Source organism: Prorops nasuta, unplaced genomic scaffold, assembly GCF_024137725.1.
Source record: "Prorops nasuta isolate Cenicafe-Biocafe unplaced genomic scaffold, Cenicafe_Pnas_1.2 PNAS00018, whole genome shotgun sequence".
Lineage (NCBI taxonomy): Eukaryota > Metazoa > Arthropoda > Insecta > Hymenoptera > Bethylidae > Prorops > Prorops nasuta.
The window spans coordinates 1,653,772-1,669,284 of record NW_027116815.1 but is presented as its reverse complement, the minus strand read 5'-3'; the positions used below and the strand labels follow the sequence as shown (position 1 = coordinate 1,669,284).

Sequence of the window (15,513 nt, the reverse complement as noted above, 5' to 3'; positions counted from 1 at the left end):
TAACGGTGCCAGAGGATCGTTAAAGCTGGCTGGCATTGCATTTCCACCGCGCTCCTTTTGTTTCCTTCGTCAGCCCGGAGTCAAACCGAAGGCTTTTATTCCCTTTTTGCCGCTGGCTCTGTGTACACCACCCTCGCCCCCACCCCTCTCCCTCTCCTCCTCCCTCTCACCCTTGCTCCTTCACCCCGCTAAAATCTGTCCTACACGCGATTCTTCCTACCGGTACTTCCCTCAACGATCCTCCACACTTCCCCTCTTCCCTCCGGCGAATTTCCGTTTGTCTTACAGCGCCACCCTTCACGTACAGATATAAACAGATGGAATAACCCTCGTTATTCTGCGTGTACACCCGGCACGTCATTATTTCCTGCCCCCCCCCCCTTTGTCCTCCTCTCCATTGAATAAAATTGCGAAATATTTTATAAGTATTTAATTAACGAGCTAATCAGAGTTTGCTTCGTGTAATTACTACGATATATATATATATATATATATATATATATATATAAGCGGATATAGATTGGCGGTGTAAGAATGATAATAGTCGGGTGCGAATGAAAGAAGAAAGTATAGGAGATTAGAATTTCAGATAGGACCGATAAGGTTAATTTATGCGACGCAGGCCACGCGTAATACAGTCTTAACTCGCCATTACTCGGCTCACTTATACTTTTTGATTTATGCAACGGAAAATCGATCGTTATGTATACGCATATAGCGGGGACGCGAAGGGAAACGGCGTTTCGCAGATTGACATATCGCGATAGGCGAGATTCAATTTGCAAAAAAGCTGAGCGTATACAAAATCATTCCGGGGTGTTCCTCTACCGCTCGGAATGGCCAAAATTTCGACAACAATAACGCCACTCGTTAAACGAACGCGTACCGATACAATTCTTCCGAGGGCTGCATTTTGCCCAACTCTTTTTTTATGGCCTGAGCGAACGAGGAGGAAAAATCTACCTCTGTATTTATTCGATCGTAATTCTGTTTTATAGTTTTCGGCGGCTCCAGAAACTTTACGTTATTTAAATTAAAACGGCTTGGCCGAGGAAATGATGGATACGGATTCTCGCTAACTCTATATATATATATATCTGATTATGAGAGAAATCCAAAGCACGCGTGTGAGCTGAAATTAGCCACGAATCGATAAAGTGGATGGAAATATTGCTCAACAGGGACGAAATCGGGCTTTTAAAAAATTCCTGCCGTTTGGATTAGTTATTTCTCATTTCCTGTCGCTCCCCTTCTCGACTCGTTTGTCACTGCAACGAATAAATCTCGCCCGTTTGCTGTCGCAGCGTTGAAACTGAAAGAAGTCGCGCACAGCCAACGTAAATAAGCGCCACTGTTTTCAGCTCGACTGTCGGACGTTCTTTCTCCTTTTATACAACTTACACTTCCAATTACTCGAACCAACTGCAAAGCCTCTCCTGCAATATCGCTCAAAAAATAATCCTCGTGTTCTTATCGTAAAGCAGCTCTCTTTCCCCCCAAATCCAAAGCCTCTTTGGTATTTTAATCAAAAGATTGGGGAAAATCAAGAGGAGACATTAAAAGTAAAGGTACACAAAAATTCTAGATACAATGTTAACGCAGAATAGAAATTTTAGTCTCGTCCTAGCTATTAAAACATTTGTTCAAATATCCCGATTAATTTAAGCCGTTCACATACTCCACACAATTATTCTGTAACGCAGTGCAGTGCAGCGGAATGCACGTGCTCGCCTTTTAAATTATTTAATCCGACCGCATCCATTCTGCATGTGCATTTAAATACATGCAACAGTTATACGAGACGCAGAAACGGCTGGGTAAAATAGAGAGTAGAGCAGAGAAGGTAGGAAGTTGAATAATGGTGACAGAGAGGGATCGCTTGATTCACGCTCTATGCAGAATCGAATTTTGTAAATTGTAACAATTTATCTAGTTAGGCGCAAACTTTTTTTTTTTTTTACACCAAAATCTGCCCCAGCGATACGCGCAAACGGACATTAAAAACTCGATACATCCACACAGAATTTCGCATCAGAGATTGCCCGCGAGTACATTTTATGTCAAGCAGCTGGCTCGCTCGGCTAATTAGCATTCGTAAAGCACGATAACACTGTCTCACTGAGAGTGAAAAAATAATATCTCTGCGAGGCGTGGACCAAGCGACGAGGGGCTTCTACGAGAAAATTGATACTCCACTTTATTAGTCCTTTTATATTTATCCTGGCAAAATCAATGAATTCACAGAAGGCACTGTTCTCACAAAGCACACCTTCCCCGAATCCAGTCACCGTTGCTGCTTCGCTACTCGGCTCGTGAAAGCGAATACAATTAAAACGACGTTTAGCCGAGCTTTGACACTGGGGAATTAAAAAGCGAGTTGCTGGAAGACGCAAGTTTGAAGAGACCTTATCGGGCAGCTTTGAGGAACGTAACGAATGACGAGCGGAGCACCGAGTTGAAAACACTCGGCGCGTGTCCATCTGTCACGCACTTCCGTCCTCAATCGTTTGCGTCTTCCTCGTACAAACTTCCTTAACAACTCGCTTGGAGCCACCCAATAACTCCTGGATCTCCCTGAAGGTCCTTCCTTTGGTCTCTGGAAGAAAAGTGACGACAAGTAGTAAGGCGAATAAGGTAGATGCAGCGAAAAAGTAATAGACTGCGTGAGATCCTAGAAGATCCCCGATGACCTGATACAGTTTTGACACGGCGAATCCCAAAATCCCATCGAACACTGTAATAATAGCTCCGGCCAGACCCTTCACTTCGGTGGGAAAGAGTTCACCGATGAGGGCGTTTGGTAAAGTTCCCAGTCCTATCTGATACGTCACTTGAAACACTATGACATCGATTACCGGTAAGAGATTCATCGCGGAAACATCTATGCCTTGCTCGTCTAGCATCAGATAGATCGCTAGGGTAGCTAAGGTCACAGTTGATCCCAAGGTCGAAGCGATTAAGAGTGGCCGCCTTCCGGCGCCCTCGACGGTAGCGGTGGCCAAACTACTGGAAACGAAGCCAACAGCCAAAACCACGATAGTCGCAATATTCGAATCGATACCCACTTCAGCTTTCTTGAAAAGAACTTCAAGGTACTGCATGGTACTGAAGTTTCCACTGAGTTGCTGCGCTGCTATCAGCGCTAAAACTATGCACAATGCTCTTTTGTTGTTCGGTACCAGGATCAGCTTGAGTTTTTCCGACCATGTACGTCTGGTTCCTTTAGGATCACGGTTTACAGCCGCAGAGTCCGAATGGGCGTCCGTAGAGACACTTCTCAAGGCCAACTCAAGCTCCCTTCGTGCTTCTTCGCGATCGGTGATTCCTTTGAAGAAGGCGATGGATCTTGTGGCCTCGGCTCTTCGACCTCTCGACACGAGAAAGTGCGGGGTTTCCGGGAACCAGACGAAAGTGGCTATGAAGAGAATGGGGATTGATAGTAAAATGGCTGCCAATGATCTATAACTGACCCAAGGACCGATGCTGCAGGTGAGAAGAGATCCGGTGAAAACGTTCACGGCTATTAACGTTCCCAGAGCTCCTCGAAGACCGATGTCGGCTACTTCCGACACATACATAGGATTGGTGGTGTAGGAGACGCCCACTCCGACTCCTAAGATCAATCTGGAAACGTAAAGGGCCTCAACGGTGCTGGCGAAGAGAACCGAGGTCCATCCTACGATGTAGAATGCGCTGGAATATAGCAGACAGCGTTTCCGGCCAAATCTGTCGGCCATCCAAGCACCGAGAAAGGGACCGATCATCGAGCCTATCACGGTTAACGAGACGATCCATGAACTTTGATCCTCCGTCACCTTCACAGGGATGTCCTCGCCACCTTCCATTAACCTCGACAGACTCGTCGTTGTCCAGCCATAAACCGTTCCGACTGCTACCATCGACAGAGTTGCTGTAAATATAAAATTTCAAGTTTTCATTATATCCTCCTTCTTATCACTCACTCCTTCCGGTACACTTAACACTCACCCGATATACATGCTAACCATTGTCGCCATCTTCCTTTCCGTGGATTGCTTTCGCGTGCGGAATAAGCCGATGCAATTTTTGATTTCGGAAATTCATTTGGAACATCGATCTGGAAATAATACGAATAAGAGATTTATTCTTACAATTGTGCAGACTCAATGTGGTATCGCGAAGTTTATAGAAAAAAAGAACGTTTGTTAGCAGAGTGGAGAATTACATATTTTTCGAGGCTCTCTGTTTTTGCTTAGTGACAAAAAATAATTATACGTCTCTTTGAGGAAAATCGATGGCTTTGACGTGGTACTGGCATACGGCTCCGCGCATGTACACTTTTCTTACGGCGGCGACGTCACTCACAGCGAAGGATACTTATAAGTGGTTTGTGTCCGGCCCGGAAAAGCATAGAAAAAAGTCTAGATGCAAATTAATAAAAAAACAAATAAATAAAATTAACCTAACCTCTATGTTTCACCGATGCATCTAAAGTGTAGAAAAATACCACGTGCTATCCAAGAACATAACCTCCAAAGACACGACAATTGCGTCGACACTGACGCCACTTGACGACATGGCGAACTACCAGTAGACGAGATAACAATGCGAAAAAACAACGACTCGCGGTGAAATAAATAATAGAAATAAATTAACGCAATTAATAATAATAATAACAACTGGAAATACCTTATAAATTGTATAAAAACTAAAAGTGTCATAAAAATTAACAGTCACGGTTGATCAAGTTGAACGAAACGTGTTACTCGAAGGTTCGTTGGAGCGAAAATGTGCGACGAGAGGAAGGTTTTTAAATTTAAACCATTGTTGCATCAGCATTCGATAACCGTCGCAGACGAATTGCGCTTGCGCGCTGTGCACACGCGTTCTAGGGAAACTTAACCTCGTTCGAAGTTTCGAGCGAGAATGAAGCAAGTAAAAAGTTTTGTTTTCGGGGTGAGATGCTTACTCACCAGAGCCTCGGCTACTTCGGCTGTTCCAGTCATTATATCCCGGGGTTCCGAGTAACCGTTAAAAGTGCGTCTTGGCTTTTCGAGTTGATCGGCGAGTGCACTCGAGAATGCCCGAGACTCGCACGGTCCTACTTGGAACTCGATACTTTGAGGTTCCGCGCAAGCGTCCCAGACTCGTGCGTGTCCCTCTCCCGCGGTTCCCCCCTTGACCGCACTCTTTCCCGATATCTTTCTTCTCTTCCATCACCGCACCACACCATTCCTCCCCCACCTCTCCACCACTCCTCCCACCAAGAGATATATTTATAATCACACGCGGATTACCTTCCTTCAGGGCGACACCAAACTACACACCCGAAATATGCATTTAGATTAAACCCAGTCGGTAAACATTCTGCTCTCGACGTGTTTTTTTCTATTCCCATTACGTCAAACGGATAAATCCCTCTTTACCGAGCATTATTAAAAAGGACCTTGGGACGCGGAGGAGAGAGGTTTGAGGAGTTTTAAAAAATTCCCAAAGCCACGTCGAGGCCCTTTATGGACGGGGAATGGAAGAAAATGTCAGAGCTCCTCCTCGGCGCTTTGTGAATTGAAAATATCTTATAAATCCGTTTTCTATTCATGGAATACGAAGAGGGTCAAAGTCGATCAGTGTTTTTCGATGAGCTCTGGATCATCCGAATCAGATATGACTAATCGCGGGCGAAGGTTTCTGCCGTCCGCTATTTATTCCGCTTATTGCTATTTCTATGCGATTGCGGATGAATAATTGAAACAGTATATTAGGTATATGAGTATCCGTCGAGAGTTTATGTTTATTATGAAAAAGCTGCAGTTTAACGACGAGGAGAATTTCATGACTTTTTTTCCACCAGCAACTGCCTAGGCTATAGTATCGACGCAAAGTTGTTCAGTGGCCTTTATAAATGAAGCAGAAAGAGGCGAGTTTGCTGAAATTCTTCGGGAGTTTGTATCGTGCTATGCGACTCCACATTCCTATTACTATATAGAACCTAAGCACGAGTATCCAGCTACTCGTTCAATGACCCAGGTACTTTTAGTTTCGATTAAAACGACCATTCACGAGGACACCCTTTAAACGGAAGCTGCTCCGACACCCTTTACAGCGTCCTGCAAATTTGCCAAACGCTTGCTGGTGGAATTAAAAGAAAAATCGTTCGTTAATCCCATTGTCAGCGCGACCACTTACAGTCGTTTAATAAATAATCTAGATTGACAGGAAAAATGACGCCAATGTACCAGCTGGGATATTCGATTGGTCGATATTGCAAGCACTCGAGATCATCGAGTAGCAAAGAGACTCTCGGGAAGAGCCAATGAAAATTCAACGGGGAAGTTGTCAGGGTGTTTTGCATAATTGCAGAATAGTTTCTCAATTAGGCGAAACGTTCGAATTAAAAGTGATTGGTCCACGAAGATCCGGAGGAAGTCTCGGGGCGAGTATTGATCTAAAAATAGATTCCACGAGACGGCGCCTATCGCAAGTTGGGGAAAGCAATTAGATAAGATAAGCCATAAATGCTGTGTTCTTGGGAATATGGTGAAACGACCGCAACAGTTTTGAATAAAAATTTCTATTACGTAAAATTAAGCACTGTTTATATAGTTTCATACTAAGTTATTGATGCTGCGCAGCGGTACAGCTGCATTGTGCATCATCGTACACACATGCGTGTATATATAGCATAGAGGGGTATACAAGGTGTGTTGGAGAATTCCGGGAGGATTCATGGATGACGATTATGCGGAATGCGAATTCCGTCGCAGAAGACAGCGCTGCTCGGACTTGAGTCAACTATAGAGGACGCTAGTATATACCGAGCTATCCGCGACCGAGATTCCCCGAGGAACTCCTGCTCCAGCATACGCGATACAGGAATTCCCTTTGGACTACCAGCATTCCGAATTTACCAAATGATGCCCGCTTATCACTCTACGAGTTGCCGAATGTTCTTATATATATATATATATATATATACTCTTTTAAATGTAAAAGGAGAAAAATATATCCTTATAAAGATTTCTATGCTACACACTCTCTCTCTCTTTCTCTCTCTCTCTCTATATATATATATATATATATAGAGAGAGAGAGAGAGAGAAGCACGTAATAATAATTTCCGTCCCTCTTCTTTGGGTAATGGAAAAATTATTGTAATTCGACGAGATTAGATATACACCACGTGGTTATGGGCCTCGGAGTTCGAGACTGGGAGGACAAAGAATTTTGATTTGACAAACCGAGGCGCCAAGGGATAGTCGGACGTCACGGAATCCTACGGAAAAATACTGATAAGTCTCGTTGATATAGCGTTCGCGTTACGTATATATGAATAAAACAGCTGTGGTACTGGGGATAACTGGTATTACGATATCGATAAAATTCCATTCAACACTCGACCATAAGATTAGTGTGTATCGCGAGAAGAAAATAAAACGCGCGATTGAAAGGTTTTATTTTTGCATCGATCGAACGCTCGATCACAGCGTTAAATCCCTGAGATTAAGGATAAAAGCTAAATGGGAATGGATTGTAGCTACGCATCACGAAGCTTAAGGATTTTGTGGCAAGGGTCTACTCTGTTAATGTAAATAAATTATAAAATCCTTCAAACAGGCTCGGACAAAAAGTGAAAGAGTCATCAACTTCCATAAGCAATTAGTTTTCATTCAACAGTCAATTAGATGGAATGAAAATTCAAGCTAGTACCAAAGTGACAAGCTTTTCCTTTTACATTAGTCGGATTTGTATAGTTGAAATGAAAGCAATCCAATTTTCACCGAGCCTGCTTACTTTTTTTTTCTCTGTGACGTTGTGTACGAATCATCAAGCGAGCTTTATGAAGCATCAGGCTGATTGCGATATGGTGGATTAAGCGTGGGGAGAGAGAAAGAGCAAGACGTGTGTATATACTATATAAATATAACAAGTTTGGAGGTAGGCGAAGAATGGAGAATGAACGCGCGCGTTCTGCGTATTCGCGCTAGCGGCTTTAAACGTTCATCGGCGGAGCATTAGCAGATGAAGCGTACACAAGTTGGTAATTCGATGCAGTCGTGTGTCACGATGGCATTAAGGCCCGCGAGCCCCACTCCCCCTTCCCCCCTTTCCCTACTCTTTTTAATACATCAAACGTCATTCTTGCTAAAAGCACACGTCTATTAATTATTACTCCAGCGATTTATGTATACTCTGCGCCGAGCATAATAAAGAATGCACAGTGTAATGCGTTTCCAAACGAAAACTTTGGAAAGTCACAAAAAATGCTGCGCGTTTTTTATCCCAGCGCGATTTCGCGGGGAAAAATTCTAGGCGCAATGGGAATTAATTTGGTAAAAATTGTTACTGTGTAGCCGCGGCGTATTGGGGAAAAAAATAGAATTATTACTATATTAAGTTAAACGTTGTATATCGAGGGAGAGAGACGATTTAATTTGGAAAATTTCACTGGTGTTTAAAATTTTTTTCATCGATATTCCACAGATATTGGTATATTTTTACGCGAGCCCCCCCCCCCCCCCCCCCCCCGAGCGAGATTTACCGGTGATCCTTTCTTTTACCTCGCGGAGCTTGCACTGCCGCGCGCCGGTTTATTGGAATAGCTTCATCGCGGAAGCTTCCTTTTTCCTGTCGATGCGTATATAGTAGGTACGATATTAGCTGAAAAAAGAAAAAAGTTTCGACGGAAATTAACGGAAAGTAAAACACGTCGAATGTACAAATACGAAAGGTTCGCGGCATTGCGATTCGACGGGACCGTATCGATTTCATCGAAGGATACCACAATGTTTATACTTCGCTATTACCGTTATTCGTATAGACCGGCCTGTGGCCCGCACAAAATGTATAATTGCACGCGATCGCAAAATCGAATTGTGCTTTGTAACGACTTTGCACTGTAGCATGAAATTGGAACTTGGGAAAGCATATTTACCGCGGCGTGTCGCTTCCGGTAGCCCCGAATAATCCTCTATTTCAATAAACTATAGTATATATACCTTTATATACATACATCAGACCCAGAAGCTTCATTAAAACTTTACGTAAAATTCTTCGTGACACAGAGAGAGAGAGAGAGAGAGAGTAACAATAATAGAGCAATAAATAAACTTCTCTTACATTCATTTTGGTAAAAGCAATCGAAAAGTCCCTTCAGAATTTCAGCATCAGCTCCAATGGTGGTCTCTTTTGGTCTTTCACTGACAACAGCAACTGCAGAAAACCAACCAAAGGCATAATCCATCAAAGGTAAATATTTACGTGTGTCCTCTGTATTCGTAGCATAAGTCACTTTTCTCTATCCACCATTGCAAAACTAATCTCGAGCAAATTGGTAAATATTATCGTTTCTCAGTGATTTGAAATGAAAACAATTTTTAGGATACAGTTTGTATAGTTTATTTACGTTACTCCTCCCCTCCTAATTAGAAGGATCACCGTGTTACAGCTTTTGACAGATGGAGCATAATCTTTGAGATAAATCATATATTGGATCGAAATGCTGATATAGATGTAACGTACCGACGTAACATATATAACCATCCGTGTAAGGGGTGGTCCTTTGTTTACCATCCGTTTCGAGACGCGAGTCTTCGGCGCTTCGCGTGGTTTTCGTCGATTTGGAGACCGCACGAGTGGCCCGATGGACCCCAGGACTATTTATTCAATACTTCTAATTGGCTTTGGCCAGAGCGATTGACAACTCGTGCCCAATTGGTCTTAATCCGATTACTACTAATTGCACGTCCGTTCAGTTAACACATTACTGCCTCTTCTGACGGTAACATTTCGACCCCCACGCCATTTCCCTCTCCGGCCTTACCAGTCCGCTACCGCCTTCTCTCTCTCTCTCTCTCTCTCTCTCTCTCTCTCTCTCTCTCCGTCCGTGCGTGAGCCTGCATAAAAACCGAGAAAATCCGAGAACGAAGCGCCTCCGCACACAACACGTTTTCTTATCGCGCCTTTCATGCCGCGACAGATAAATTGAGCGATAGACTCTAACCGTGACTCTTTCAAATTTCACGTTATCTCCTTTGCGTACGAGAGCCTTTTACTTTCTCCCTTTCCTCCACAATTATTCCTACCGCTAAAGCCGATACCGAAATTTTTCAAATTCTCCGAATTTCTATTCGTCTTTCCTTTTCTCGAGAAATGTTTGATAATACTTGTTGTAAAAACAATAGGTATATATATAAAGTTATTGAAGTGAGCAATATAGAGACCCGGAAGGATACTACTAAATTTGGATTAATAATAGAAAATTTAATATTTGTCGTTACGAGATAATAATAGAATTTTATTCGAGAGAAAAGCAGAAAACGAAATGTGTCACATGGAGTTTACATCGAAGAGGTATATTTATTTGAGTGGAATTTAATAAAATAGTTAAAATCTGTCCTGCAGCGGAGATAAAATATTAGAATAATTAGATTATAGGCTGAGTCAAAAGATATTAAATTTATCCTGCACTCTGTGCAAATAATGAGGGAACAATTCACAAAGGCGGCTAACGTTCAATTGGCAATTTCATTATTTGTTTAATACCTGTTCTAACCAGACGTGGAATATTTTCAATGCTAAATAAGAACAGGTGAATCGAGTTGGAATCAAAAAACTGTTACAGCTGGTAGTGATCATTTGGAATAATTCAAATTACGGCATGACCTCAGGCAGCTTCCTTATTCACCGAAAAACCTTCAATTCCATTTAAAAATCGGAGAGAAATTTGTTTTTAAATTAACTATCAAATTGCCTATAGAAAAAATAAAAGCAGGAAATAAATAAATCAATCAAACAAACAAATTGGTATATATATATCAATTAATTGCTTTGGTTATTCGCTCGTTGAATTGTTAGAATGATTGTTGAGAGTTCTAAAGGGAAATTGAACATTAAGCTTACTTTGCAGAACAAATCATAGTTTAGGCAAGACGAGCTCGTCAGTGTCAGGTCAAGGGATGGTCATGGGACACGCGCGCGCAAACTTATCCTACTGTGAAATTATCAACATGTGTCTCGCAGACATCTAAGATGTCTCCGAGCGTAATGCGATCCATAAATAAACGTCACTGATAAATGCTCAAACTTGCTCGTATTCCAACTGAGCAGTTTCCGTAATCTACGGCGGGCAATTAAAATTCCTTATCAATCTCACGCGATAAAGAGTAAATCAGCCTTATAACGGTGCTTCGATAAATCCCTGCAAAATATCCTCCATCAAAGTCGCACAGTTAACTCTACGGAATTTTTGCTCCACCTGCAAATTTTCGTTTAGCGCGTGTGTCACGTGATCGGTATATAGCCATGCAGGCCCGAAACCCCACAGCGATGCGATTAAACATATATATACATATTCAGGCTCGAATTCGATGAATAAAACGCTAAACATGTTTGCTGCACAGCATGAAAATTTTCAGCAGTTTTTCACATTGGGAATTTTTGCTCTTTCCAAGCTTGACAACAATGCGAGAGAATTAATTCTTCGCGCAAATCGGACAAAGGAAGAATTTTTCCTGTTCGTTCGCGCACGGTGATCGAACGCAGGGAATGCATTGCGCAGGTAAAGGGGCATTTGCGCAATTTCGTGCTAATTCGTTCGTGGCAGTTGGCGAGGCCCCGCGCCGACGCAGGCGGACGTAAAACACCGGCAAACGCTGTTTCTGATTTTCCACGTCTGATAAATAATACTGTGAGCCGCAGCTAATAAAATCTCGTTCGCTCGGACGACCGGCGTTTATCCGTTTACCTCCACACATTGCGCCAACTGATTCATTGTCACTTTTATTACGACTGCGTGCTCGATAACCAAGTCATATTTATTTGCACGCTCTGTTATTTAATATTTTTAAATTTTCCTTTGAACAATAACTGAATAAGCAAATATAGAAGGCTTTGAATAGGCCGGCGGTTCGTGCGCCATGGAAGAGAGAGAGAGAGAGAGAGAGAGAGAAGAGCAAAGGGTATTTAATGGAACTCGCTGTACAACTGACAAGATTTAAACGTTTCACACACGTGTTTGGCGATGTGAGACTTAAAAGTATCGACTGCTGAACTGGCGTACCACTACACAATTCCCTTTTCGTTACTATTGACAATGCGATTTATCTGCACATGCAACTCTACAACTCGCACCCTTTTCCTAAAATTACAAATACATTTCACTATATTTCTCTGGCCTGCCACGAAAGGCTACTGAACGAGAAAAAAACATTCGATAAATCCTCTTTCCGTACTGCAAATCTTTTCATTCCGAATTCCCCAGCGAAATAGCATCTTGCCGAATTACGTTGTTGTGCCAAAGAAACACTCGGCCGGTGTTAAATCAAAATTCCCCTGTTTTTCCGCTCACTTTGATATTCAGCCATTTGTTGGATTCAAGCGTTAGGTTAAACTTTTGATTTTATTAAAGTTTACGCGTCCCGCGGCCACACCACGTATTTTCCTCGCCAACTTTTGTCCATCGACCGTAATTAGAATTTTAAATTTATTTTAACGAATCCCAGGTAAAATCCAGTCTGGTCGCTTTTATATTGCTATACCTACTCAGGCGCGCGGTATTGTCGCGGAGGATCGGTCAAATTTGGATTTTTTTCTCTGCCCGGGTGAAAAAAGTTTCGATTAATTGCCACGGAATTTGTTGAGAGTGTCCCTTCGATCAGCCTCGTTTGATTGGATTTTTCGAGAACAATCGTTATTGTACCCCCGGCGTGTATATATGTATACAAGCTAAATTGGGAGACTGAATAAGGTAAATTTTAATATTTACCGAAGGAGTGCGAGAAAACGGCGGGCCACATTGGAGAAATGTTTATACGAGCACTTGGGATCAGTGAACGGGGCGAACAAACTCTGCTAAACGTACTTTCCCGACTTTTCTCAGTAAGAAATGTTCCGTTATTAACTCCGATTTAAGCTCTTGTTGCACTCCCTCGTGGCCCCTCCACCATTTTTACCCGCAAAAAGTGTCCGCCCTATATACAGTCGCAATTTTTAATCAACTCCCACGAATTTCTCGAAAATATTACGCCAGCCGCTCGAACCTTCGCTTTAAGTTCAATAAAAGTGCAACCACTTCACAGCTAACTTTAACTTCCTCGGGATATTTAATCAGAAAATATACAGAGAAAGTTCTGTGAAAAATCGTCAAATGCCAAATACAAATAGCCTACGAGGTATTTACGCAGGAGAGCAGGGAACTTGAAATTTTTCATTTATTTCATCGGCTGAGTATGAAATTAAAATTATAAGCACCTGTAAGGTGATAAAGTCACGTAGTGGAATATTTTCAATAATAATTATTTTCTCTTCATCATTTTAAACCAAATGAGTCGAATGAAGCAGAAAAGTATCTACGTGAATCTGGGATGATAAAATAAATAATAATATCATGCTGTTTCACAGTGCAAAAATTACAGACTCGAATAAAACGAGATCCTTGTTTCTGCGACTGGTCCAACTTTACTCTACTTTGCAACTCTTTATTCCACTAGTATATCTGCATATAAACACCTATGGAAGGTAATAAAATCTCACGAAGGAACTTTTTCAATAATAATTATTTTATCTTCATAGCACACAATCAACGTAGTCTAATAATACACAAGTGAAAAGTATGAGTTTGGGATGGCAAAAAAAAAATAAATAAATAATAATTTCACGCTGTTTCACTGTTAAAATTACAGATTCAGGTGGAAGGATATTATATAAAGTACTTGGAAGGTAATAAAGTCATAAAGAGGAATATTTTCCATATTAATTATTTTCTCCTCATATATAGCATACAACCAAAGTAGTCTAATAATGCAGAAGAGAAAAGTGTGTGTATATGCGCTGTGAAAAGAAAAAAATAATTTCACGTTTCACTGCAAAAATTAGAGATTCAAGTTGAAAGGATACTCCTATGTAAAACACTTGGGAGGCAATAAAGTCATACAGAGGAATATTTTCAATAACAATTATTTTCTCTTCGTAGTACAGAACCAAAAAACTCTAATTAACGCAGAAGAGAAAATTGTGTGAGTATGAAATGTCAAAGAAAAAAATAATTTCATGCTGTTTAACTGGAAAAATTATAGATTCAGATGGAAGGAGATCCTTATTCCTACGACTGGTCCAACTTCACTCTGCTTTGCAGCTCTTTATTCTACCAGTATATCTGTTTATCCGTGTCTGTCAGAGCGAGTGGGAGAGGCAAAGGTTTGTTTCGTGGCCGGAATACAGCGAGCGACCTACGCGCGATAAATCCCCGAGCTGTTTTCTCTTCCTCCTTGCATGCTCACGCTTCTCCGTGTGTTTGTGTATTTGTCCTTGCTTACCTCGAACCGTATCGCAGTAAATACAAGTAGCACGGACATAAACGCACCGAACATATACACCAACACTGATCACGTACGCGTGTGTACCAAAGTGCACTCGTGCGCGTGGAAAACGCCTGTCCGTGCATGTGTGTTTCCGTGTGTCCCACCGGAGCATCGTATATGTAAGCCACGTACACACCGAGCACTCTAATATATAATGAGTGTACAAAACTCGGCTTGGTCTCATAACTGAATAGACGTGTTGCAATTATTGCGATACCTGAAACGGAAGAAGCACAGTTTTCGAGAAAAACCCGACCTACCTGGGAGTCTGCGAAAATTCCTGATGCAAAATAATATTGTTTATCTTTCAGGAAAAATATACACTGGAAAATGCAGCTTTCGTATACAAAGTAACATTAAATAAATGTCATGTAGATTTGAATTTTCCAACTCTCGAACAAAGGCAGAATTTGCCACGATTCGCATTAAGCAATTGGATCTCTGACGTATAAGGTAGATGTGGATGCAAATGAATATTTGCATTTGGTGGGTCAGGTGTAACAAAATAAACGCTATATAGATGTAGCGAGGGTGTAAGATTTAAGGGCTTCTGGAAAAGAGTAGATTAATGTAAAAGATTGCAAGGATGCTGCATTTGTAGTGGTAGTAATGCACGTCTATGTAGTTGATACTTATTGTATAAGGAGAATGGATTTATAGGTGGATCTCCATGAACACGCTCGATACATACACACATCGAATTGAGTAAACTTGTGTACGTATACGAGTCGTCACACGTATACATATACGTGGAATGTCCTGATATGTTTGAGGAAGTTACACGTGCTCCCACGTAACTCACATTCAAGGGACGCAAATTTGCACCGCACGAATTTCTCCTATCCACACACACACGCGCACGCATACACGAGGTACCCAATACATCCGAGAGATATAGCACGCTCGAGGAACAAGAATTTCCACGCATTTGCAGCTGTGAAATTACTTATCGAAGAGCACAGATTTGAAGACATCAGTGTGGATTAAGGTGTTATGTCAGAAAATTTTAATTATCAGCTAATTCACTTTCTTTCATTTGCTATTCGTAACAACTCAACTTCCTTCTCTCTTTCATTAACCAGTATATTTCCAGAAATAAACTAAAACTGATAATCAAACTAGACGAAATTAAAGTTTCGTTAGTAAGTTGTATTTGAAAATCTAAAAATGGTACTTG

General features: G+C 41.6%; 1 protein-coding gene across 7 annotated transcripts; it reads right to left on the bottom strand.

The window, feature by feature from the left end:
• Positions 1-1,604: 1,604 nt before the first annotated feature.
• LOC136780308 (facilitated trehalose transporter Tret1-like) lies at positions 1,605-9,695 on the bottom strand. 7 transcript variants are annotated; one of them, XM_066738596.1, is made up of 4 exons: positions 9,499-9,695; positions 9,097-9,189; positions 3,988-4,096; positions 1,605-3,910 (listed from the first exon to the last, which is right to left on the bottom strand). In XM_066738596.1, the coding sequence occupies exons 2-4, from the start codon at positions 9,100-9,102 to the stop codon at positions 2,484-2,486; spliced, it is 1,542 nt and encodes a 513-aa protein (XP_066594693.1). In that variant the 5' UTR covers positions 9,103-9,189; positions 9,499-9,695; the 3' UTR covers positions 1,605-2,483. The 7 variants fall into 7 exon arrangements, with proteins under 7 accessions (XP_066594693.1, XP_066594690.1, XP_066594692.1 ...); XM_066738593.1 differs by lacking the exon at positions 9,097-9,189; XM_066738595.1 differs by lacking the exon at positions 9,499-9,695 and having other exon boundaries at positions 9,097-9,454.
• Positions 9,696-15,513: the final 5,818 nt, after the last annotated feature.

What these genes read in the sequence shown, in the direction of transcription:
- LOC136780308 (XM_066738592.1), bottom strand. Translation starts at nt 4,311, where the DNA reads ATGCGCGGAGCCGTATGCCAGTACCACGTCAAAGCCATCGATTTTCCT. An exon ending in TCGATTTTCCTCAAAGAGAC is followed by an intron (nt 4,097 to 4,254) that starts GTATAATTATTT and finishes TATTATTTCCAG; the next exon opens with ATCGATGTTCCAAATGAATT. An exon ending in ATGGTTAGCATGTATATCGG is followed by an intron (nt 3,911 to 3,987) that starts GTGAGTGTTAAG and finishes TTATATTTACAG; the next exon opens with CAACTCTGTCGATGGTAGCA.